Source organism: Pan paniscus, chromosome 16 (genome assembly GCF_029289425.2).
Source record: "Pan paniscus chromosome 16, NHGRI_mPanPan1-v2.0_pri, whole genome shotgun sequence".
NCBI classification, from domain to species: domain Eukaryota; kingdom Metazoa; phylum Chordata; class Mammalia; order Primates; family Hominidae; genus Pan; species Pan paniscus.
The window spans coordinates 64,266,641-64,292,515 of record NC_073265.2 but is presented as its reverse complement, the minus strand read 5'-3'; the positions used below and the strand labels follow the sequence as shown (position 1 = coordinate 64,292,515).

Sequence of the window (25,875 nt, the reverse complement as noted above, 5' to 3'; positions counted from 1 at the left end):
CTTAATAATTGATCCTTGATTTCCATAGTAGGGAGATCTGTAGCTCTGCCTAAATACAGGAGCCCATATAATAACTTGTAAGGGAACAATCCCAAGTCTTTTATTGGAGCTGTGCTAATCCTGCAGAATGCTATTGGGAGATATTTGGTCCAAGCATTTTAGTTTCTAAGATTAGTTTGGTGAGATGCTTTTTGAGAGTTTGATTCATTCTTTCTACCTTTCTAGAGGAAGGGGGATGCCAAGGGGTGTGATAATCCCATCTAATTTGTAAACCTTCCATAATTCCCCTTAACACCTTTGAGGTAAAGTGGCTCTCATTGTCTGAATCAATATTTTTCACCAGGCCAAATCTAGGTGCAATCTGTTCTAATATAATTTTGACCATATACCTGGTGGTGGCTGTTGGGAGGGAAAAGGCTTCCACCCAGCTGGAAAGGTGATCTACGATCACCAGTAAATACTTTCGTCTTTCTACTTTGAGCATTTTTGTAAAATATACTTGAATGCTTTGAAATGGTCTTAGTCCGGGAGGTCTTCCTCCTGTGGCCTGTTTTCTAATTACCTTTTGGTTTATCCTTTGACAAGTTACACAATTTCCACATACTTGTTTAGTGAGGGTATAAGTCCCTATACACCCATAATTCCTAATGTTATAGGAGGCAGAAAGAAATTTAGGTAGACAAGGTAAAGTGAGTCCCCGGCAGAAAACTTTCCTTCTATTAAAAAGCAGCTCAGAAATAGCTCCCTTTCTAACCTCATGCAGTTCAAAGAAATTACTTCTCTTCTAACAAACGGCAGCCTGAAAGCTCAGCCTGTAAATCACAGATAAAGAGCTCAAGCACAGAAGGAGGGGAGTTGGGGGGGGATCGAGATTTGGGGGAAGTCTCCTGGGTAATCACCAAACTTCACTCTCATACAATGGGCCCCAGTAAAAACAGTGGGCCTTAATAAGCACATTCCTTTCCCTTTAGGCACACTAAGATAGGGAAGCTAAAAGTGGACTGGGGTGTGGGGGTGGGTGCCTGAAGCTGCAAGATACCTGGAACAGACACAGATACTCTCCCTCCCAGATAAGTGACACAATTAGGTAAAGGCTGATAGAAACTCTGCTCTAAACAGATAGCACATCTGGTCACAACCAAATCATTGGGCCCTAGGAGCATAAGACATCCCCTCCTCACTAGCCCCCTCCTCACTAGCCCATTTATGAAAACTCTGACATTTTTATTGCAACTTGGCAACCCGCTCAGGACCCCCCCTTCAACGCAGAGCTGCTCCCTCCCACGGCCACGAAATTCCTACTCCAAACCCACTCCACCTGTGCAACCCCAATCTCCCCAGCTGCGAGACCAAGAATCCTGGCATCCACCCCAGCCAACAAGGCTGCCTCACTAAGTATTGCATTACACAGGGCCTGGGGTCCCCAGAGACTCCCTTTGTATACTATAGACATTAGTTCTTTTATCAGGGGTTTACTCACACTAGCTCTCTCACACTGTCTACCTTTATTTCAGCTGTCTGCTCCTGCTCTGCAACACCTGCCACCCCACCACCTGCAGCTGCACTTCCTGGCCCACAAGGCCAGCTCTTAGTTACAAAGTTAACTTTTAAAAGGCTTTGCCTTACTGGGTTCTCTGAACTTAATCTGGAGTTTTTTTTTTTTCCATCTGATCTCTGGCCTCTGCAGGAATGCAGAGGGAGTTTTCTCTTTTTCTTGTTGAATCTCGAATGCCTTTGAGACATTTTGTGTCCTAGGAGTGGGCTCCTTGACCCCTTTAACTATCAGTTCTCTGAGGTCCTGCATTTGGGCCTGGTCCCTGGGATCATTATTATCCCATTTGGGATTGACATTTGGAAGTTTTTTGTTCGACTGTCAAGACTTCTTGCCTGGGAGGGTGTTGCCTCTTCCAGATAGTCATGGCCACTCTCCTAATCATTCCCTTTTCTTCTCCTATGAACAGGATATTTAAGATAGACATCATTTCAGCCCAGGTGTAAAAGCTAGGTCCTATGAATTTGTCCAGTTGGTCTGCTAAACCGAGGGGATCTTCTAGGAGTGGTTTCATTTCCTTCTTGAAATTCCTAACATTAGTACTTGTAAGAGGAGCATTTACAAAGCCAATCTCTCCCTGTCCCACGAGAACTTCCCTAAAAGGGAACATGCTAGATGCCTGCTGTGTGAAAGGGATAGGGAAGTTTTCAATATCCCTCTTACACTGTTCTAATTCTTTTTTTAAATTTGGATAAGGATTTAAAGGAGCAGTTGGTTCAGCTTCCCCATGGTCTCCAGGTCTTTCTTCGTCTAACCCTCCTGCTGCCCCTTGATCTTCCTGTCCCCTATTTTGTGAGACATATGGAGGGGGCATGCATGACAGGGGGTCCCAGGGCTTTTCCCTGGGTGAGGGCTTTTTACTAGGCTCTTTTTCTTCTTCTTTGAAGGGAAACATGGGGGCTAATTCCTTGATCCAGCAGAGAGCATAACATCTCTTCTTGTGAGGATGGGGTTTTATCATTCACATAGAGAATTAAAACTTGGCACACCCAATCCTCATCTGAGCCAAACTCGGGCCAAAACCCTGAAGGCTTACAAATGGGGTCTTTGGGCCAGATAAAACAGCAATGCTTTATTATCTTTTGCTTTTCCTTGTCCCTGGTTCAAGGGTTGTCCCTCCAAACCTGCCACATTCTCCCCAAAGGACTATCTGGGGGAATGTCAGAGGAGTCTCTTTGGCTCCCTCTTTCCTTTGTCCCCTAGGCCTAGAATTCCTGTTTCCCATTTTCAGTCAGTCTCTGTGTCTGAGTTTCCCTGCGTACTCAACCCCCCTTTACTGGAGGTTTCTTGCACACCCCGAGAATCGCTTCATCTGTGTCCAGCCATTTCCCTCTCGGGAGAACAGAACCACGGATTAGGACTCCGCACTCACTTTGTATCTAAGATACGTCTCAGTCACACACACACTCAACCGCCGAAAATGCCCAACCACCAAGGCAGTACTTACAGTCCAATTTTCCACCTTGGCTCACACACAAGGTTGCCTGGTTGCCACGATGCCCGCTTTTCTCCCTGCGTCATCTCAACTGTCTCCTGAATAAGTCTTGGGTTTGTCTATGGCTTCTGTGGGGAGCCGGGATGCCCGACAGAGCAGGCCACCTAAATTGAGTAGGACATGTCTCCCCTCTTGGCCAGAGTCCCACTCCATGCAGGCACAGAGATCCCAGACAGGCCCCCAGGTTGTGAGAAACATGCTCACCTGTCCAAACCCAAAGAATGGACTTAGAGGCATGAAGAACAGTTAAAGTGAGACTTCTAATAGTGGTCTTGCAAGATCAGGTGTCTTGCAGGCAGGCACGCCTGGGACAGTCACAGCAGGTAATTTATCCCTTAGCACAGAAGTCCCTCCCCCAGTTCCTCATTGGTTGAGTACTATGGGGTTACAATCTTCCCGGATATTGCCTACATTTTCTTATCCCCCTTATAAGATTATACCCCATCCCCTTCCCCACTTAAGTTTAGATTTCCCAATAATGAAACTTTTTCCCTTTTATGAGCTGACCCCTCCTCTACATTCTGTTCATTTATTGTGACCTTCTAGATGCATGAGCCCTGTGGTTTGTTACATTTTCAGGCTGGCTGCCAGTACTTAGATTTATCATGTCTTGAAAACTGACCACTTGAAATGTTTTCTTACAGGCCAAGCATGGTGGCTCATGCCTGTAATCCCAGCACTTTGGAAGGCCAAGTTGGATCGTCTGAACTCAGGAGTTCGAGACCAGACAGGGCAACATGGCAAAACCCTGTCTCTACCAAAAATACAAAAAAATTAGCTGGGCATGGTGCGACGCACCTGTGGTCCCAGCTACAGGGGAGGCTCGGGTGGGAGGATCACTTGAGACTGGGAAGCGGAGGTTGCAGTGAGCCAAAATCACACCACTGCACTCCAGCCTGGGTGACAGAGGGATACCCCATCTCAAAAAAAGAAAAAAAATGAATGAATGAAAGGAGGTTGTGGATGTGTGGGGACAGTGGGATATGGGATATGGAAACTCCCTGTACTTTCCACTCAGTTTTGCTGTGAACTTAAAACTACTTCAAATAACCTTACTAATTAAAAAAATTAATAAATGAATGAAGACATATGATCAGCCCTTGCTTATGCAACTTTGGCTTGCAGAGGCCTCAGGCCATTGTGCTTGTGTGAAGTACCGCAGGCAGACTTGTCCCCCTGAGAGCCAGCACTGGCCCAGGCCCAGGTGCGAGCAGGTGCTGTGATCCACCTGACTGGATGACTGGTGGCCTATTTCCTACCCATCTGCCTGTGATGTCAGAAGTCAAGGTGATTCCAAAGGCCATCTGAGCTTTGGCCTGTGCCCTCCATTTTCTATGCTGTGGCCACTGGTCCACTCTGGAGGGTCAGGCTGGCTTGTGAATGGAGCAAGAACTAACCCCTGAGGCTTACAAATTCTGCATGCATGCATGCCTATGCTTGCACACCTTCTGCTGCTAATCTGGAGTATTCCTGCATCCCAGACCACCACGATTCTCTGAGTTCCAGAGAGACTGAGCCAGGGCCATGGCAGAATCTATAGACCAGAGGGGACAGTCCTGGCTCCAGGATACCTGCCATTCGATGTATCAGTGTTCCTGTTCTCCAATCATAAAAATGGGGCAACTCAGGGCATGACTTCTTTCCTAGAAAATTCCCAGGCAAGCCTCTGCCTTGGTCACGCCTTCCTGGAAGCCCAGGACGATCCTTGTGGAAGCCTGGGGGGCCTCTACCCTGCCCTAAACCCCCACTACACACTCACCTTCTCTTGCAAGCCAGCCCTGGGAGAGGCCATACGGAGACTTCAGGGATTGTCTGGTGACTGGCCTGTCACCCTCCAAGACCCAAGCTTCGTTCCCTCCAGCTGGCCTCCTCCTCTGGTCTTCCTCCAATGGCCCTGGGCCTTGGAGGCAACATGACTCACAGAAAGAGCAAGGGCTTGGAGCCTGCCAGAGCTTCCTCACTTACTAGCTGTGGGACCTTGAGAAAGTTAAGTAACCGGTCAGGCGCAGTGGCTCATGCCTATAGTCCCAGCACTTTGGGAGGCCAATGCAGGTGGATCACCGGAGGTCAGGAGTTCGAGACCAGCCTGGCCAACATAGTGAAACCCCGTCTCTACTAAAACTACAAAAAATTAGCTGGGCGTGGTGATGCGCACCTGTAGTCCCAGCTACTCAGGAGGCTGAGGCAGGAGAATCACTTGAACCCGTGAGGTGGAGGCTGCAGTAAGCCGAGACTGCACCCCCAGCCTGGGCAACAGAGCAAGACTCCGTCCCAAAAAAAAGAAAGTTAAGTAACTTATTTGAACCTCAGGGTCCTCATTTGTCAAATTCTTGCTCTCAGGAGAAATGGCCAGGGGACAACAATATCCACCTTAGGGTTGCTGTGAGAATTAAATTGTAAATGGTGGCCATTGCTTCACAGAGCATGGCTTCCTTCTGGTGCTCTGTGAGTAGTGACCATACATGCTGGTTTGCCCAGAACAGTCCAGTTGATGCCTATTGTCCTGGCATGTTAATTGCCCCTTTTCACTCTCAGAAGTGCCCAGTTTAGACAAAATACAGTCAGCCTGTGTTTCTTTCTATTCCTAGCTCAGGTCCAGCCTGTGTTAGCAGCACCACTATTTCTACTTTCCCCTCTAAGAGGCCATGCTTGGTTTGTGGTTAGGTTGCTGACACACCAGGGGTTTGGTCTAGGTCCTGCTGTTGGTCACACAAAAAGCCAATGACTGAGACACAGGATTGCCAAGGAAGAAGGCTTTAATTGAGTGCTGTGGCCAAGGAGATGGGAGCTCAGTCTCAAATCCATCTCCCTGGCTAAAATTAGGGGTTTGTACAGCAGGGAAGAAACGTAACAATGTAAGGGAAAACAGGAACTCCAGAGGGGTAAGGAAGTAATCATGATAATGAGGGGCCTGGGTCTCATTGTCTGGATGCTATGCTCTGTGAGTTTCAGTTCTTTCCTACTTTTTGAGAGGCCTGGTATTTCGCTGTCTGAATCTGGTGAGTTTCAAGCTTCAAGACCAGATGTGTCCATTTCTGTTTATCAGGAAAAACTGTGTATGAGATTCTTTGATACTTTTTGAGACACCTGGTATCTCATTGTCTGAATCTGGTGAGTTTCCAGCTTTAAGACAAGATGTGTCCATTTCTGTTTATCAGGAAAAGCTGTCTATGGAACTATTGGGTCAATTTCAGTTATATCCTTCTTTCTGGGCCTCAGGTTCCTCTTATTATCATCATTTTTTAGAGATAGGGTCTCCCTACGTTGCCTAGGCTGGAGTCAGTGGCTATTCACAGGCGCAATCATGGCACACTATAGACTCAAACTCCTGGGCTAAAGCGATTTTCCTGCCTCAGCCTCTGAGTAGCCAGGATTGCCCGTGCACACCACCACACCTAGCACAGGTTATGTCTTTTTTTATTTTTTATTTTTTGAGACAGAGTCTTGCTCTGTCATCCAGGCTGGAGTGCAGTGGTGCAATCTCTGCTCACTGCAACCTCCGCCTCCTGGGTTCAAGCGATTCTCCGGCCTCAGCCTCCTGAGTAGCTGGGATTACAGGTGCATGCCACCACACCTGGCTAATTTTTGTATTTTTAGTAGAGACGGGGTTTCGCCATGTTGGTCAGGCTGGTCTCGAACTCCTGACCTCATGATCCACCCACCTCGGCCTCCCAAAGTGCTAGGATTACAGGCGTGAGTCACTGTGCCCAGCCGCTTTTTTTTTTTTTTTTTTTTTTTTGAGATGGAGTCTCGCTCTGTCACCCAGGCTGCAGTGCGGTGGCAGGATCTCCACTCACTTCAAGCTCCACCTCCCGGGTTCACACCATTCTTCTGCCTCAGCCTCCCAATTAGCTGGGACTACAGGTGCCGCCACCACGCCTGGCTAATCTTTTGTATTTTTAGTAGAGACGGGGTTTCACTGTGTTCGCCAGGATGGTCTCGATCTCCTGACCTCGTGATCTGCCCGCCTTGGCCTCCCAAAGTGCTGGGATTACAGGCATGAGCCACTGCGCCCAGCCGCCCAGCCTCTTATTTCTTAAATGGGAATAACAATGCCCATCTGGAAGGATGTTTAGGAGGCTTAAATGCAGGGTTTGGCACAGGCCAGGAGCCAGATAAACCTGAGTTCCCTTCCACAGCCTTCTCTCTCTTCCCTCCATCATGCCAGTTTCCCCCAAGCATGGCACACCAGAATTCAACTTCTCCCCTGCCAGGAGAGCAATTTCCAGAAGTTCCAGGTAACATATCAGCTCCCAAGCCAGGGCCAGGCCATGGTCTCTTCTGAGAGGAGGAAATCTTCAGGGCCAGGAGCGGTGGCTTACACCTTTAATCCCAGCAATTTGAGAGGCTGAGGCAGGAAGATTGCTTGGGTGTGGTGGCTCTCACCTGTGGTCCTGGCTACTCCTCTGGTGGCTGAGGTGTGAGGAACACCTGAGTCCAGGGAAGTCGAGGCTGTATGTGAGCCATGATCGCACCACTGCAGTCCAACCTGGATGAAAGAGTAAGACCCTGTCTCTTAAAAAAATGTTATTTACTTTTTTTTTTGAGATGGAGTCTCACTCTGTCGCCCAGGCTAGAGTGCAGTGGCACGATCTCGGCTCACTGCAACCTCTGCCTCCTGGGTTCAAGCAATTCTCTGCCTCAGCCTCCTGAGCAGCTGGGATTACAGGCACTCGCCACCACGCCCAGCTAATTTTTTATTTTTAGTAGAGACGGGGTTTTGCCGTCTTGGCCAGGTGGGTCTTGAACGCCTGACCTTGTGATTCATCTGCCTTGGCCTCCCAAAGTACTGGGATTATAGGTGTGAGCCACCACACCTGGCCAAAAAATTTTTTTAATTAAAAAAATTTTATGTCTGGTCAGGACCTAGTTAAAGTTAAAAAACTTTCTTTTTTTTAATTTTAAAGAGAGGGCCGGGTGCAGTGGCTCACACCTGTAATCCCAGCACTTTGGGAGGCCGAGGCGGGTGGATCACGAGGTCAGGAGATCGAGACCATCCTGGCTAACACGGTGAAACCCCGTCTCTACTAAAAATACAAAAAAAATTAGCCAGGCGTGGCGGCTGGTGTCTGTAGTCCCAGCTACTTTGGGAGGCTGAGGCAGGAGAATGGCATGAACCCAGAAGGCGGAGCTATCAGTGAGCCGAGATAGCGCCACTGCACTCCAGCCTGGGCGACAGAGCGAGACTCCATCTCAAAAAAAAAGAAAATTTAAAGAGAGAAAGAAAGGATCTTCAGCATCCATGTGTTCATGTTCAACTCATGTTGGCTGCTTCCAAGTCCATCGCTATGGCTGGTAACATTGTTTTGCCTACACAGATGGAAGGCACCTTTGAATTCACCTTTGAACGCTCCTTCCTCTTCCAGGAATCCAGAGGCCTGAAAGGGAGTCTGCTGGGCCTCCAGTCCCTAAGGACCTGCTGTCTAGGCTAGCAGGCAAAGCATCACCATGTAATCTCAGCAGATAAAGCCACCATGAAATGAGCCCATTGCAGCAAGGTAACGACATGCTCCCAGATTCCACCTGGATTAGCTGCATGTCCTCCAAAAGCCCTGTAGCTCACATATCTGCCTCTTGTCCTCACACCCACCCACTCCCCACATTCCTTTGCTATGAGACAACTGGTAGTTCTTCTGGCCTGATCATTCCCGTTGCCTTGCCGCGAGGGGTACCAAACCTGGCTTAAATATTGTAGAATATTTGGTTCCACCAGGAAGCTCTCAGTGTAAACAACTTGTCAGTTATTGGGGTTGATTTCTTTGCTCAGAGGCAGTTGCGTGACACTTAGGATTTTCATCCTGCCCTAGAAACCACAATACATGAAGGAAGGAAGCCATGAGCAGAAAAAGGTAATGAAGGAGCTGTCCAGTTGGGACTGAAAGGGCAGGCATCTGGGGATGTTGATGTGTGGTGGAAGGGGAGTTTCAACTGATCCCAAGGAGGTAAATGCAAATAAGGGTAGAAGTCCTGTGCAGGAGCCTGTTTGCAGGTAGCTGTAGGGCAGAAAGAGAAAACCCTAGCACACTGCACTGGCTGTGTGGCCCTCAGTTTCTTGTCTATGAAACAGCTACATATGCTAATTGACTCCATCGTGAAGCTGTTATGTGAGGAGGGTGAAATGAGATTAAAGAAACACTTTGCAATATGGAGAACATGTAACACGTACCCATAACCCAAGTCTTATCTAGGGCTCCACACAGTTCAGTCCTGCTCAGCTGCACTCAAAGAGAATCACACATTGCAAAGGGCTTTAAAAAGAACCTCAATCACAATTGTTGCAGTTAGCTGAGATTGCGCCACTGCACTCCAGCCTGGCGACAGAGCAAGATTCCATCTCAAAAAAAAAAAAAAAAAAAGAATCTTGGCCGGGCGCGGTGGCTCACGCCTGTAATCCCAGCACTTTGAGAGGCTGAGGTGGGCAGATCACAAGGTCAGGAAATCGAGACCATCCTGGTTAACACGGTGAAACCCCGTCTCTACTAAAAATACAAAAAATTAGCTGGGCATGGTGGTGGGCGCCTGTAGTCCCAGCTACTCAGGAGGCTGAGACAGAAGAATGGTGTGAACCCGGGAGGCAGAGCTTGCAGTGAGCCGAGATCGCGCCCCTGCACTCCAGCCTGGGCGACAGAGTGAGACTCTGGCTCAAAAAAAAAACAAAAAGATTCCTTCACTCCTCCGTTTGTTCCCATCTTCCCAGTTCTGTATCTCAATCTGTTTTTATTTTTATTTGTTTGAGACGGAGTCTTGCTCTTGTCATCCAGGCTGGAGTGCAATGCCACGATCTCGGTTCACTGTAACCTCTGCCTCCCAGGTTCAAGTGATTCTCCTGCCTCAGCCTCCCGAGTAGCTGGGATTACAGGCGCCTGCCACCACCCAGCTAATGTTTGTATTTTTTAAGTAGAGCCAGGGTTTTGCCATGTTGGCTAGGCTGGTCTCAAACTCCTGACCTCGTGATCCACCCGCCTTGGTCTCCCAAAGTGCTGGGATTACAGGCGTGAGCCACCACCAATCTGTTTTTCTAATCCCACACCACAAAGTGCCCAGGAACCACAGGACAGATTGTTTTTGTTTTTGTTTTGTTTTTGTTTTTTTTTTTGAGATGGAGTCTCATTCTACTGCCCAGGCCGGAGTGCAGTGGTACGATCTCAGCTCACTGCAACCTCTTCCTCCCAGGTTCAAGCAATTCTCCTGCCTCAGCCTCCTGAGTAGCTGGGATTACAGGCATGCACCACCACACCTGGCTAATTTTGTATTTTTAGTAGAGACAGGGTTTCACCATGTTGGCCAGGCTGGTCTTGAACTCCTGACCTTAAGTGATCTGCCCACCTTGGCCTCCCAAAGTGCTGGGATTACAGGCATGAGCCACTGCGCCTGGCCACAAAGACTGATTGAACAATACTGTGAGGTCAGGAGAGAGAAAAAAACTATACTATAATAAGCAAAGCAAAATTATTTTTCGTGGGTGGGGCTGAAGATTGCTATAAATCTTGCACCAACACACACATACAGTGTCATTTCGTCTCCCTCCCTCCACTGGCCACAAGGACAGTGGGTTGTTTTTTGTTTGTTTGTTTGTTTGTTGGATATTGTGTTTTGTTTTGTTTTTAGTACACACCACCTTTGGAAAAGACCGTGGTTTTTGCAGTTTTTAATGGTGTTGATTTTTCTTCACATTGTTACTTTTGTCACCCCTTTTCCAGAATCAGGGGTGTGGTCAAGGCCTTCAGCACAACCTAGATTCCCCTTCTCAGCATCCTGGCTTCCTCCTAGAGTCCAGCTTCTCAATCCAGACCCAATCTGTTCTGCACATACCGCCCCGCTGATCTTGACCGCACGCCACACTCACCATGTGTCTCCCCTACTGAACAGCTCCCAACCTCCCCAGCATGTGGAGCCGGAGTTCCTCCCTGGGTGTCCTACATCAAGCACATGGCAGCATGTCTTCACCCTTTGTATCCTTGGTCCTCCTGTAGGCCCCAGCCCAAGTTCTGTTCCGTCCGGGGGACCCATCCTGACTGCTCAATTCTGAAGTAGAGTCCATGCCACACAGTCTCACTTTCATTGTTTGCTGTTATTTGATCACTGTGAATCTTTCTCCCATAAGAACATAAGCTCCTTGAGATCAGGGATCTCAAAGGTTTATTAAAAGCACACAAGGATACTCAAAATTCATTTTCCTCTGTTAGCTTGTGACAAGAAAAGCAGACCCATTTCTACTCCAAAGGCCTTGAAGAATATCTTCAGGCCAGGCACTGTGGCTCATGCCTGTAATCACAGCACTTTGGGAGGCCAAGGCAGGAGCATCACTTGAGTCCAGGAGTTCATGACCAACCTGGGCAACATGGTAAAACCCCATCTCTGCAAAAAATAAAAAATTAGCCGGGCATGGTGTCATGTGCCTGTAGTCTCAGCTACTGGGGAGGCTAAGGTGGGAGGATCGATTGAGCCCTGGAGTTCAAGGCTACAGTGAGCTGTGATTGTGCTGCTGCACTGCAGTCAGCCCAGGTAACGGAGTGAAACCCAGTCTCAAAAACAAAAAGAAAATTTCCAGATGCCTCTGCCAAGTCTGTGTGTTTGTTTGCAGTAACTCCCTGCCATCATTTTTAAGAACTTCCAGATAAAGAACAGAAAGAGGCCAGGCTCACACCTGTAATCCCAGCACTTTGGGAGGCTGAGGCAGGTGGATCACTTAAGGCCAGGAGTTCAAGACTAGCCTGGCCAACATGGTGAAACCCCATATCTACTAAAAATACAAAAATTAGCTGGGCCGTGGTGGCGGGTGCCTGTAGTCCCAGTTACTCGGGAGTCTAAGATGGGAGGATCTCTTGAGCCCCAGAAAGTCAAGGCTGCAGTGAGCTGTGATTGTGCCACTACACTCCAGCCTGGATGACAGAGTGAGGCCCTGTCTTAAAAAACAAACAAAAAGAGCAGAAAAATCTTTTTATATTTTTATTTATTATTATTAAATTTTTTAGAGACAGAGTCTCACTCCTCACCCAGGCCGGAGTGCACTGGCATGACCATAGCTCACTGCAGCCTTGGACTCCTGGGCTCAAGCAATCCTCCCACCTCAGCCTCCTAAGTAACTGGGAATACAGGCGTGTGCCACCATGTCCAGTTAGTTGTGTTTCTTTTGGTAGAGATGGAGTCTCACTGTGTTGCCTAGGCCTGTCTCAAACTTCTGGTCTTAAACTAATCCCTCTGCCTTGGCCTCCCAAAGTGTTGGGATTACAGGTGTGAGCCACTGTGCCTGACCACAAGGAACTCTTTTTAAAATGTATTTATTGATTTTGTGGTAGATAGTATATTCGTCTGGCCCAACAATTAAAAATGAAGTCACCTCCTTTTTTTTTTTTTTGAGACGGAGTCCTGGCCTGCCTCCTATCTTTGTTTCTCAACCACTCAGTTAGTTCCCCTGCCAAGAGAAAAACAATAGACAATGTTTTTCTGTTTATCTTTTTAAAGGCATTTGATGCACACACAAGCCAATAAGAATATATCCTCCTTTTCTTTCCCCACCCCCATTTTTTCTGCACAGCATGCGACATTCTTCTGCACCTCGCTTTTTCTGTTTAACAATGTACCTCAGAAATCTTCCCAAATCAGCTTCCTCAACACTTTGTTTTATGGTTGTGTAGAGTTCCAGTGTATGAAGGAACACTAATTTATTTATCCAATCTCCTGGCTGTTAGATAGTGAGGGTGTTTCCGGTCTTTTAGCACCATATGCGAGGCTGCAATAAATCTCCTGTTCAGACATAATGTCATACAACTGAGTGTATCTGTGGGACAAATCCCTAGAAGCAGAATTGCTAGGTCAAAGGGTAAGGTGCATATGTAATTTTTCTTTTTTTTTTTTTGAGACAGAGTCTTGCTCTGTCACCTAGGTTGAAGTGCAGTGGTGCAATCTTGGCTCACTGCAACCTCCACCTCCCAGGTTGAAGCGATTCTCCTGCCTCAGCCTCCTGAGTAGCTGGGATTACAGGCATGCACCATCACGCCTGACTTTTTGTATTTTTAGTAGAGACGGGGTTTCGCCATGTTGCCAGGCTGGTCTCAAACTCCTGAGCTCAGCCAATCTGCCCGCCTTGGCCTCCCAAAATGCTGGGATTACAGGCGTGAGCCACCGTGCCTGGCCTGGTCTTTCAGTACCATATACAAGCCTGCAATAAATCTGTTTAGACATAATGTCATAGAAGTGAGTGTATCTGTGGGACAAATCCCTAGAAGTAGAATTGCTGGGTCAAAGGGTAAGGTGCATACGTAGTTTTGATAGATACTCCCAGATTGTTCTCCAGTGAAGTTGCCATCAATTTACGCTCCTACCAGCAATGCATGAGGGCACCAATTCCCCACACCCCCGCCAGTCTAACAGGCAAAAGTTTTAGGTCTAGCTTGATTTGCACCACTCCTCATGAATGTGGCTGAGTAGCTGTTTAAGGGCCCTTTGTGTGACTGGGTTTTTGGTTTTGTTTTTTGTTTTTAATGTGAATTCTTCATATCTTCTGCTCACTTTTTAATGCGTGTTCTTGGTCTTTTTTTTCTTTTTCTCTTTTTTTTTTTTTTTTTTTTTTTTGTTGAGACAGAGTCTTGCTCAGTCACCCAGGCTGGAGTTCAGTGGCATGATCTCAGCTTACTGCAACCTCCGCCTCACGGGTTCAAGCAATTCTCCTGCCTGAGCCACCCAAGTAGCTGGGACTACAGGCATGCACCACCATGTCTGGCTAATTTTTTGTATTTTAGTAGAGACAGGGTTTCACCAGGTTGGCCAGGTGGGTCTCAACTCCTTGAGCTCAGGCAATCTACCCACCTCAGCCTCCCAAAGGGCTAGGATTACAGGTGTGAGCTATTGTGCCCAGCCCTTGGTCTTTTTATCATCAATGCATAGGAGTTCTTCATATATTAGGAGAATCAGCCCTTTGTTTATGAGCTGCAGATAATTTCCCCAGCATGTTGTCCTTTGACCTTGACTTTGGGTTGTTGCTCAGTGAACCTATTTTTCTATAGTCAAATTTATCAATCTTTGCTTTTGTGGTTGCTAAATTTTGTCTCTTGCACAGAAAGGAGCAGGAACCAATAGCCCCAACACACACACCACTTTTTTGATCAGTACAAGCTTGGAGTGACTTGCTGGGTTCTGTAAGGAACAGGACAACTCCTGCTCTCCAAGAGAACCCAATGTTAGGAGGACACAAAGTAAACTGACAATTACAATTCTGTTGTAATAAATAGTGGTGGCCGGGCACGGTGGCTCACTCCTGTAATTCCAGCACTTTGGGAGGCCAAGGCAGGAAGATCATGAGGTCAGGAGTTCGAGACCAGCCTGGCCAACATGATGAAACCCCGTCTCTATTAAAAATACAAAAAAAAAAAAAAAAAATCAGGCCAGGTGCGATGGCTCACGCCTGTAATCCCAGCACTTTGGGAGGCCGAGGCGGGTGAATCACGAGGTCAGGAGATTGAGACCATCCTGGCTAACATGGTGAAACTCCGTCTCTATTAAAAATACAAAAAAAAAATTAGCCGGGCGTGGTGGTGGGCGCCTGTAGTCCCAGCTACTCAGGAGGCTGAGGCAGGAGAATGGCATGAACCAGGGAGGCGGAGCTTGCAGTGAGCCAAGATCACGCCACTGCACTCCAGCCTGGGCGACAGAGCAAGACACCGTCTAAAAATTTAAAAAAAGAAAAAGAAAAAAAAAGCTGGGCATGGTGGTGCACTCCTGTAATCCCAGCTTCTCAGGAGGCTGAAGCAGGAGAATTGCTTGAACCTGGGAGGCAGAGTTTACAGTGAGCCGAGATCGCACCACTGCACTCCAGTCTGGGCGAAAGAATGAGATTCCATCTCAAAAAATAAAAATAAATAAAAAATAATAGTGGGAAGCACCATGGCAACCTGGGCAAGGAGGTTGCAGTTGGCCAGGGAAGGCTTTCCAAAGGAGGTAGCACCCAGGTACATCCACAGGCATGTGTGGGAGTCAGTCTTGTCCCAGTAAAAGCAGCAGCATGTACACAGGCAAGAGGCCTCACCAGTTCAAGGTTGTCCAGTCTGGCAAGAGAATAGGGAGCCCTTCAGGGTTGGCATGTGGTAAAGGGCAGTGCTAGAAGGGTAGGCAGGAGCCAGATCACAAAGGGCCAGGTGTGTACTGCCCAGGAGTCTGGGCCTGACCTGAGGCAGTGGGGAGGCAGCAGCGGCACCTGACCAGCGGGGTGCAGGAAGGGCTGGAGGCGGCCCAGGGTGGAAGCTGGGCCTTGGTTTGGTGGCTTCTGCCTCCCACCCAGCAGCATCCACAGCAGCCTTGAAGGGCTCATGGCTGCCACAAAAGAGTGCACATTTCAGACCCAAATGTTCTATTCTCTGAAACTTCCAGAATTCTATAAAAAATCATCAGGGAGGCTAGAATCTTCTCTGAGAAACATTTCTCCCCAAGATGAAGGTAACTTCAAGTGCTTGGACCCCTCGTGGGGAAAGCAGTGATTGTCACTCCCCACTCAGCACCTCCTTGGCAGATGGGGCCAGCTAAATGCAGCACCTGCTCCTCTTAGCTCCAGTCTGGCTCAGGGAACAGCTGGGCTCTTTAGGCCCAGCCCAGACCCATTCATCCAGACCCCCCCCTTCAAAATGGGCAGCAGGGATGCAGGACTGCTGTGGGTGGGAGATGGAGAGGCGAACCCCCAGGGACAGGGGCCTCCAGCTGGCCTGAGTCCACAGGGATATATGTTCCCTTCTAGCCAACAAGGCGCAGTCCTGCTGAGCAGCCACAGCTGTTTTCAGAGCTCTGGGACAGTGGCCTGTGAACTTCCCTGCTCCCATGGCCTTTTCACACAGGCACTTTGTGGTTGATCTCCCTGGGTGACTGCCTTCCCTAAAATCCCTGGCATAGATCCTCGCCCACGATGAATACTCAGAAAATGGTATCAGTTTCTGTTAAAATTGGGAAGCGGCTGGGCGCGGTGGCTCACGCCTGTAATCCCAGCACTTTGGGAGGCCATGGCCAGCAGATCACTTGAGGTCAGGAGTTCGACATCAGTCTGGCCAACATGGCAAAACCCATCTCTACAAATAATACAAAAATAAGCTGGGCGTGGTGGCGGGCACCCGTAATCCCAGCTACTCAGGAGACTGACGAGAGAGAATGGCTTGAGCCGTGATCACGCCACTGCACTCCAGCCTTGGGGACAGAGCAAGACTCCGTCTCAAAAAATAAATAAAAATAAAATTGGGAAGCCTCACCATTTACTAGTGGGTTGCTGAGGGAGAGGAAGGGCAATGTGAACAAGAAGGAATTTGGAAACCCTGTAAATGGACTTTTGGGACCGTCTCCGGGTTTCAGTTACCCAGGTTCTCCCCATGCCCCATCCCCAAACCAGCCAAAGAAGTTGGTTCTTGATGCTACCATTTTAGTTATAGTTTATTTTGTGCCCTAAGGCAATTTTATCCCAAAGGGTCACCTGGTGAAGTCAAGTGCTGTTGAGATAAAGGCTGTGGAGGCTGCTGGAGCATTGATTCCAGCCAGCAGGCTTCCTGGTCCCCTCAAGGCACCTCTACTCTCAGTGCTCTCGGAGCCTACATGGGATGTCCCTCACACCTGGCCTGGAAGCCAGAGGGCAGAAAGCCAGCCTCAGCCTCAGCTCCAAATACGCAGACAAGCCCTCCCCGCTGCAGCCACACCAAATGGCAATTAAGTCAAAAGCTGGGTAGCAGAGGGTTTCTGGGCCAGAGTGCATGCTGTCTCTGGATCTACTTCCCTTGGTCATGTGTACTGGGGGGTAGGGAGGCACAGACACCCAGGCCCCTGCCTCAGGTCCAGCAAAGCTGAAAGGATGAGAACAGAGGAAACCAAGAAGCAGGCAAGAGGCCTGGGACCCAGGGCAGGGTCAACCCTCCTGGCTGCTTACCTGTCACTTGCATAAAGGGATGTGTCAACTTAGCATCCAGGATTTCCTTTTTCCCAAAATGAGACAGGGCATTGCAGTAAATGCTAGGAAAGCTCTCTGGCATATATGCATGCCTAGTTTTAACTTCCATTGATTTGACATTTACTACGTTCCAGGCACTCAGTGGCATGGGTATTCTGCACACATAATTTCACTGAATCCTCTCAACAACTCCCTGAGGGTAGGATAACAAGATAGCTGAGGCAAGTGAAGGTCAGGAAGGCTAAGTCCTGAACCAAACTGCCACTGCTAGTAAGCGGCAGAGCTGGGATTGGAACTAGGGGCTGTCTGGCTTCAGATCTTTATCCTTAACTACCATGTTATACGGGGGACTAAAGAGTGCCGGCGAGTTGTCAACCCAGACCCTTCCCCAGCCACACCTGGCAACACCCCCTGATCTCTGGGACCACAGTTGGGTTGTAGGGAAAGAATGGAGTCTCCTAAATGGTGATTTTTCTTTATTTCCCCGCACCTTCAATCTCATGGCATGGTCTGCAGGAAACCTCAGAGTCCTGCCAACTCGCAGGCTTTGCTGATTGCATGGCACCTGGGCACCCCGCCAAAGAGCTGAAACTCCCAAGGCTCAGCCAGGACTCTCCAGCTGTGGTGTTTCTAAAAGCCGTTCTGGGTGAGATGTAGAGCCGAGTTTTCCCAGTCGCTCAGTCCTCCTCCCGTGAGGACAACACTGCTTGCTCTCCTGGCTTGCCTCACCCATCCAGGAAAAGGTGGGGAGGGGCTCTAGGCAGCGGCCTCTCCTGGTTGAAAGAAACTGAGACCTGGGCCTTCCGTCCAGTTTAACCTGGAGCAGGCCTGGCCCCTGGGCAGGCTCAGAGCAGGCCCCCCATTCAGCAAATGAGGGTATCCTCCTATTTTGCCAACATCCATCTTCACCGACTTGGCCTGAACCCATTCTGAGTACAGAGGGACACCCATGACAGAAATCCCAGGTCAACTCTGCTGGAAGCCACTGTGCTGGAAGAGGACTTCTTTCACTTTGTCCACGATGGTCCCCACTTCAGCCATGGCCCCGAGACCTGGGAGCAAAATTCCGCTGTGGCCAGACAGGCCAACAGTGCCTGTAGCCCTGCAGACCCCTGCCCATTGCTCCAAGTGCTCCACCCAGAGCCCAAGGCCTGAGAGGGCAAGGTCTGTCTTTGCCTGAGCCAGACACATCAGATCTCTCCCGAGACCCCTGGCGAGACCCTGGGACTCGTTCCAGTAGCCATCCTTAACTGCGTGTGGGCTGCGTGCCAGGGACTCTACCAGGTACTTTACACATTCCATCCCATTTTACCCTACCAATCTGGAGGCAGGAATTACGATTCCCATTTTCCAGCTGAGAAAGCTAAGCTCAGAGAATGGTTTGCTAAGGTCATTAACAGGCCAGGAACTGAACTGAGATATGACCCCAAAGCTGAGCCCCTTCTACAGCCCGGGGCTATAAGCCTGGCAAGACACCCACCTTCATCTCCGCACACCAGCTTCTTGGCCACACAGGGGATCTCGACATAGCCAAAGGCCTTGAGCTGGTCTACCTGCTGCGCTGTGATCGGGTGCTCCCACATGGCGGTGTTCATGGCCGGGCAGAAGAGCAGGGGCTTGCTGCGGTCCCAGGCCCGGATGACGCAGGTCTGTGAAGAAGGCCAGGGAAGTGGGGGTCTTGCTACTCTGTCTGCCACCCTCCCCACCGCCCTCCAGACCCTGCAGCCAGCAGCCCAGCTGTAGGCTTGAGATGACTGGGCACAGCCTGCCTGCAGGGAGCTGTCTCATCCCTCAGGGGTGGGGGCTGTGTCTCCTCACCTCTCTCCACCTCCCCACAGGCTCTGGCACAGGATCCTACAAACAGGAGGTGCTCAACCAACGCTCAGACCTCCAGCAGGTATCCCTGTGCCTAAGCCTCCTCCAGGTAGGCTCACACCTCCTGGGAAAAGCAACCCTGGGGAGCAGAAGGCAGGCTTTTTTGGTTGCACCAGAAAGAAAAGGACCAGGCTGCTCCTCAGATGGGGCTCATCTACTTGACATCAGCTCTCCGAGGCCAACTAAAGTCTGGCAATGAAAACATCTGCCGTTACTAAAACCTTCTCATGTATAGGATCTCATTAACCCTCACTGAGACCTTATAAAGAAGGTGCTGTCCCATTTCACAGATAGGGAGCTGCTCCCTGAGAGGTAAGCAGTCATCCAAGCCTACACCCAGACAATGGGTACCACCCAGGCAATGTTCCACTGCACAGCCTCACCATCTCCCAAATCCAGGCCGTCCCACCAAGCCACAGACCTGAGCAGTTGTGAAAGGAGCCATCCAGCTCACAGAGTCCTTTGTGCCACGGACTTTGAAATTACGTAGCCCTGAGTTCAAATCCTGACTGTGCTCTAGCTGTGAGAGCACTAGCTGTGTGTGTATTACTAGCTGTGAGAACCTGGACATGGGACTGAAGGCCAGGGCCTGGCTTCCTCTCTAGAAAGGTCCCTCCCTGGGCAGCTGTGAGGACTGAGGTGAGAATGGCTACAAAGCTCTGAGCGCAGGGCCAGGCACAAAGCACAGGCTCCAGGGCAGTGACTCCTGGGCTTCCCACAGGCACGGGCTTCCCACAGGCACAGGCTCCCTGGGCTGGGGGCCGCCTGGGGGAGAGAGAAGCTCCCAGTGCTCTGACTACTCCAGACACCTCTTCCAGGGCTGTGAGCCCCTCAGGGTAACAGGCTGGAAACCCCTCCCCTGAAGGGAAGCTCATCTGGGAAAAGAGCGAAGGAGTCCAGAGAACAATGCCCCGATAGGACAGGACCAGCACCTCCCCCAAGTCCCACGGACAGGGAGGAAGCAGGACAGCAAACAGCCCTGGGACCTGGCTGCTTGCATCAGCCACCAGCATCAGTTTCCCACCAAGCCCTCTCAATACGGCAGCCGGGCTATGAGTGGACAGTTTCAGTCACACTTCCTCTTGGCTCCATGCCACCTGCTGCTTCTGCAGAAATCAAGAGCATACCTAGAAAAGTCGCTCCGCTGTGTGCAGGGCAGGAGCAAGGGCTGGGCTGGGCTTTCTAAGTGCCCTCAAAGCAAAGCACACCAACCAGGGTGAAAACCAGCACTCCAACTCCTCTCAGACAAGCCTCAGCTACTCTGAACCCACGAAAGCAGGCAGGAGGAGAAGAGAGCCTCGGTTCCCACGGTGACATCTCTTTGGCCAGTGCTGTGTTTAACATTTCAGGCTCTGCCCCTGGGAATTCACATGGGCAGGGGAGAAGGCCTGGATCCCAGTCAGGAGACCAGCTCCTAGCCAGACTGGTGACCCAGAGAGATTGTCTGCTCTTTCTAGGTCCGACTGCCTGTTTAGCACAAATGGGCCAGGGCCTTAGTGGGCTAGAGGACAGAGGGACACAGGCCTGGAGGCCAGGAGCACGGTCACACCTAGCATGCTGCCCTCACAGCACCCCATGCCCTGGGCGCTGGAAAGAGAGGTCTGCGGAGGGAGGAGCAGGCTCAACTTCCTTTCAGGGATGTAGGGAGAAAACAGCTACAGAGAGAGGACACAGCCACAGGCCACCAATGCCCACACTTCAAACTTTGTAAAATTCGAGATTCCTTGAAACATTTGTGACTTCGAGGGAAAACCTTTGAGGCAAATGATCTGGGGGCTGGTCTTGGGAACATGTTTCACTTCCCAGCCAACTCTGGAGGAGGGAAGCCCAGGGATTTCATGAAGTGATGGCAGCTTAGAAGGAAAAGGAGAAGCAGAGCTTGCAGGAAGAAGGAAAGCGCCCTTGCAGAGCTGGCCCAGGCCGGGGCTTAGCTCCCAGAGGCCAGTACTTTGTCACACCAGCTGCTGCTGACCCGCCAGCAGGGAGCCTGGAGATTTGGTGAGATGGTGCTGGCCACACACAACTCTGACCCAATTTGATGAGAGCAGCCAGGAAACTCAACTGTTCTAGCTGCAGCTGCCATGTCAGTTGTGGCACCAGTGCTGCTGGGAAGCCTTTTTGTTTTTTTGAGACAGAGTCTCACCTCTGTAGCCCAGGCTGGAGTACAGTGGCACAATCACAGCTCACTGCAGCCTTGACCTCCTGGACTCAAGCGATCCTCCCACCTCAGCCTCCCGAGTAGCTGGGGACCACAGGCATGCACCACCACACCTGGCTAATTTTTAAAATATGTTTTGTAGAGATGGAGTTTCACCATGTTGCTCAGGCTGGTCTCAAACTCCTGGGCTCAAGCAATTTTCCTGCCTCAGCCTCCCAAAGTGCTGGGGTTATAGGCATGAGGCACCATGCCTAGCCTTTTCCCTTTTTTTTTTTTAACTAGAGACAGGGTCTTGCTATGTTGCCCAGGCTGGAGCGCACTGGCTATTCTGGCTATTCACAGGCACAATCAAGGGGCACTGCAGCCTAGAACTCCTGGGCTTAAGCGACCCTCCCACCTCAGCCTCCCAAGTAGCTAGGACTATAGGGAAAGCCTTCTTGATGACATTGCACCCAGGCTCTCTCTTCTCTGCACTCCCTACCCCTGCTCCTGGCCACACAAGTTGTTCTTCTGCTCACCCTGTGCTCTTATTCAAATGATGCTTAAATCACTGGCAGATTCTTTGAGGAGTGCCTTAGGAGCCCATTGACAAGTATACAAGAACACTAATCTGTGACCCCAAAAAACATCCTGTCCCAGCTTCATCATCCACCTTCTTCACCACATGAAACTCTGAAAAACTCCCAGCTACTCGCAAAAGTAAAACTGCTAGTTACCGCATACATGCAGTAAGTATTTATTGGATGTCTACCACAGGCCCAGCACTATGCAAGGTGGTGACTCCATAGAAAGGACTGACTGGGGTCATTCAGGACTGTACCCCTCACCAGAGGATACTCCCTTCCCAACGGCATGGGTGATCAAGCCTGGCATTCTCCTTCCAGCCTGGGAGCTCCCTGTGTCCTGTGAGGCTCTCAGCACAGACCCCAGTACAGTACGTGGTAGGCGAAAGCTCAATAAATGAGGTGGGGGGTGGCAATTAGGGAGAAGGAGGAGAGAAATCACACCCAAATCTTCCCAGGACGATCATATAAACAAAGGCAGCTCCCCTTTAAGGGCAACAGCTCCCTGGAGGCATCTTAGGCCTAGGACAGTGCCCGCTTTGGACAGCTGGACTTCCATTTCTCCCTACCACCCATCGGCTCTCGCCACTGCCCCGTCTTTCTCCCCTCTTCCCCTCTAAGCTTCCCCTAATATATAGGAAAGCTACAAGGGTGATAAAGTGTATATGAGCCATCTATGAAGAAGTGAACCCCCAATTACATTGCCCACGTGTATACCCAGATCTGCGGAGAAGGCAGAGCTGAAGCGGGAGGCGATGGGGCTGGGCAGAGACAGTGGAAGAGCACACCCAGGCAGCCCACGAGGAGGGACAAAGAGCAAGGAAGAAGGGTCTTCCTGTGGGCACCTGGCTGGGTGCAAGGGCAGGGGAGAGGGGGACACTCCTGGGGAGCAGTGGCAGGTCACACTGACCCATCAGGACCAGGGCTGTGCCCATGTGCTACAGAGAAGGTGAGAGCACTGGGGGCGATGTGGGGAATGGCGGAGCACGATCTCCCTGGGCAGACCGGGGCCCCACAGCAGCAGGTCTCCTTGTACAAGGATGTCTGCAGCTCAGCAAACTGGGTGTGAGGCCCAGGGACGGACGAGGGCACCAGGACATCACTCACAAGCAAGTTGTCACAGATGCCACTGGCCACCTTCCCCAGAGTGTTGGCATCAAGAGGAGCCACCAGCAGGAGGTCTGCCCACCTCCGCAGGTCAATGTGCAGAACTGGGTCAGAGCGGCTCTTCCACATCTGGCAGAGGGAAGAAAAAGGGGTCAGTGTGGAGGAAGCAGGATGCAGCGCCAAGGCAGGCCAGGTACGGTAAGTCAGGAGACTGAGGAACCCACTGACCTGCCCTGCCCAGGCCAACCTCCGTTCCCTCCTGCAGCTAAGCTGGCGAGCGCTAGCCATGGAGCCAGCAGCCGAGAGAACCAGACCTGAGGAAACAAGTGCCCCTTGTCTCTCTGAGCTATTCCCTTCATGGTTTGGCTTTCAAGAGAACTGACATCTGGCAGGGAGCTCCCGGCCTGTCTGCTTGAGGCGGATGCTTGGGTTGTCCAAGCCAGTGGAAAGCTCCGGGGCAGTGAGAAATGGAGGGGGTGGGGGCGGGGAAGACAGGCCAGCCGGAAATGTTCTAGGCTAAGAATGTTTGAAAATGTCTGGCAGGGAACCCCTGTGAGGCCCACACTCAGCGTCTGGTGAATCAGCCAGTGCCCACCCATCCGCAGGGGAGATGCAGCAGAGCCCGGCGGCCGTGGGAAGTGAGGCGTTCTCTTCAGCCCTGACGCCAGGAGCCACGTGGACAAGGGTAGTGGGAACAGAGCTCCTCTGTGGTTTCATCAGCCCAGATAAGTACAAGGACACTCAACCTCAGGCACCAGGCCAAAGCCCAGCTCTGCCTGGGCCGGGAGGAGACTAGGGCCTCCTGCAGGCCAGAAGCTAGACAGATGTTTTCTTCATTGCCTCTGCCCAGAGGGCCCTGACCACAGACTTGAGCCCAGCCTGTCTGTTCCAGCTGCCAGACCATAGGCCGTAGGGAGGACTGTTCTGTCCTGCTGGTGGAAACTCAATGGAACTCAGCCCAGGGGCCCCAGCACTGACCTCCCATTCATCAGCGTCGCTGTAGAGGGTGACAGCAATGTCCTGGGGGCTGTAGAAATGTTTGGCTCTCTCAGTTGTGACCACTGCTACTTCCAGCTGTCACCAAGAAAAAGGGGGTGGCGGGGAGGGAGGAAGAAACTGTTACCAGAGCCACAGGCCTGGAGGCCACAGGAGCGTCAGGGCAGGCAAGTGCTGTCTTCACAGGCTGGCTTTAGAGAGGACTTCCCTCCTTAGCTGCAAGCCCCATGTCTGCTTAGCTACTTCTGCTGTCACCCAAAGGTCAGGCCCTACCAGGTGTGGCTGTTTCACTTCCCTATCTGAGGGGCTGCTGAGGAATGAGTCACCAACTGCCCGTATATACAAAGCTGCAAGCTCCTGCCACTCGGGCAGAGGTAGGCCCAGTGGCAGAGGCACGCAAGTGACAGGAAAGGAAGTCAAGGCCAGGGCCGCAGAGGCCACAGCAGGCAGGAGGGGCCACCCAAGGAGGCTCATAGGTCCTGAGTTCTGTGCCACACAGCAGCTCTGCCCTCTGCAGGCCAAGGCGCTGGGGGCTGGGGCACGGCATGTCCTCTGTGCATGCATGACCCGAAGAGAAAGCAGACAGTATCCCTTCACGTACTTCTAGGAACAAGTCCTCGTGGGCACAGGCTGCAGACAGGCTCCTGGAGAACCCAGCCTGTGTGTGCCCTACACTCATGGGGTGAGAATGAGGTTTACCCGGTGTACACTACCCATTCACTAAGAAATTACTAACGCAAACCAGGGCTGCCTGCAATCTGCTTAACAGAACACATGGCTGTGAGAAACAGCACCCAGGAGTGTGAAGGGCACTAGATGGGTTGGCTATCATTTGTAAAACAAGGTTTTTTTTTTTTTTTTGAGATGGGGTCTCACTTTGTCGCCCAGGCTGGAGTGCAGTGGTATGATCTCGGCTCACCACAACCTCCGCCTCCCAGGTTCAAGCCATACTCCTGCCTCAGCCTCCCGAGTAGCTGGGATTACAGGTGCACACCACCATGCCTGGCTAATTTTTGTGTTTTTAGTAGAGACGAGGTTTTTCACCATGTTGGCCAAGCTGGTCTCAAACTCCTGACCTCAGGTGATCCACCCACCCCAGTCTCCCAAAGTGCTAGTATTACAGGCGTGAGCCACCGCACCCAGCCTGTAAAACAAGAATTTAGGCTAACGAGCTGGCAAAGTACAGGGGCCCAGAGGAAGTAGCTGTTGGGGAGAGGGGGGTGTAGGGAACCACATCTTTGGGGGAAACCAATGAATCAGGAGAGGACATTTGTTTCTCTGGACATTTATCCAGAAGAAAGAAAAGTCAAGGGTGACAAGGACAGAACCATCAACCAGCCAGAGCTATAGTCATGGGCCATGTCTGGGCCAGACCCAGCCTATAGACATGCTGTTTGGCCTACACAAGATTATTAACATTTTTGAGCCAACATGTCCAAGTTGGAAGATTTCGCATAGAAAATTCAATTTCCTGAGTTCTTGTGAAAAGCTGAAGGCTAGGCGCTGCTGGACACACATTCCTACGTGAGAGCGACGTGGTGCCCTAAGGCCTGCCTCTCACTCTGTAGGACGTGCCCATGCCAATTCCACCTTGTCCTCATTCCTCCTTACTGTCTCTCCGAGGCACCCCCTCCTCGCTTGCTTCCTGCATATTGTACAGGGCAGGGTGGGTGACACAGCAGCACAGCGCCTAGGAACAAAGCTAGGACCAAGGAGTAGAAGTCTCAGAGAAGAAGACTGAGGAAGAACTTCAGAAAGTCTGGCGTTCTGAGTTCTATTGACTTGTCCATTCTCCATCTCACTCCCCCTTAGGATCTACCATGCCCAGAACCTGCAAAAAAACCTCAAGGACCTTTTCAGAGGTCCATCACTTATTTATTTATTTACAGACAGAGTCTTACTCCATTGCCCAGGATAGAGTGCAGTTGTGTGATCATGGCTCACTGCAGCCTCAACTGCCCTGGGCTCAGGTGATCCTCCCATCTCAGCCTCTTGAGTAGCTGGGACTACAGGTGCATGTCACCATGCCCAGCTAATTTTTTGTATTTTCGGTAGAGACAGTGTTTCACCATGTTGCCCAGAATTATCTCAAACTCCTAGGCTCAAGCAATCCACCCACCTTGGCCTCTCAAAGTGCTAGGATGACAAGCATGAACCACCATGCCCGGCCTAGAGGTCATTTAAACCAAACCCCCACTGAATGCTGGAGTCTCC

At 50.6% G+C, this 25,875-nt stretch overlaps 1 protein-coding gene across 7 annotated transcripts in view; it reads right to left on the bottom strand.

Annotated features, from left to right (window-relative positions):
- Nucleotides 1-1,701: 1,701 nt before the first annotated feature.
- The window catches only part of PPCDC (phosphopantothenoylcysteine decarboxylase), a 42,914-nt gene continuing 18,740 nt past the window's right edge, over nucleotides 1,702-25,875 (bottom strand). For 2 of the 7 annotated variants that reach the window (XM_003811080.5, XM_057299933.2), the window contains 4 exons: nucleotides 23,644-23,739; nucleotides 22,666-22,794; nucleotides 18,443-18,611; nucleotides 17,424-18,014 (listed from right to left, as the gene is read on the bottom strand). In XM_003811080.5, coding sequence (XP_003811128.1) covers nucleotides 17,929-18,014; nucleotides 18,443-18,611; nucleotides 22,666-22,794; nucleotides 23,644-23,739 — 480 coding nt within the window. In that variant the 3' untranslated portion in view covers nucleotides 17,424-17,928. Of the gene's footprint in view, nucleotides 6,083-7,433; nucleotides 7,537-7,568; nucleotides 11,406-11,849; nucleotides 12,463-17,423; nucleotides 18,015-18,442; nucleotides 18,612-22,665; nucleotides 22,795-23,643; nucleotides 23,740-25,875 lie in introns of those variants that run through there. The other 5 variants (XM_034939151.3, XM_034939152.3, XM_034939149.3 and 2 more) reach the window with 5 other exon arrangements.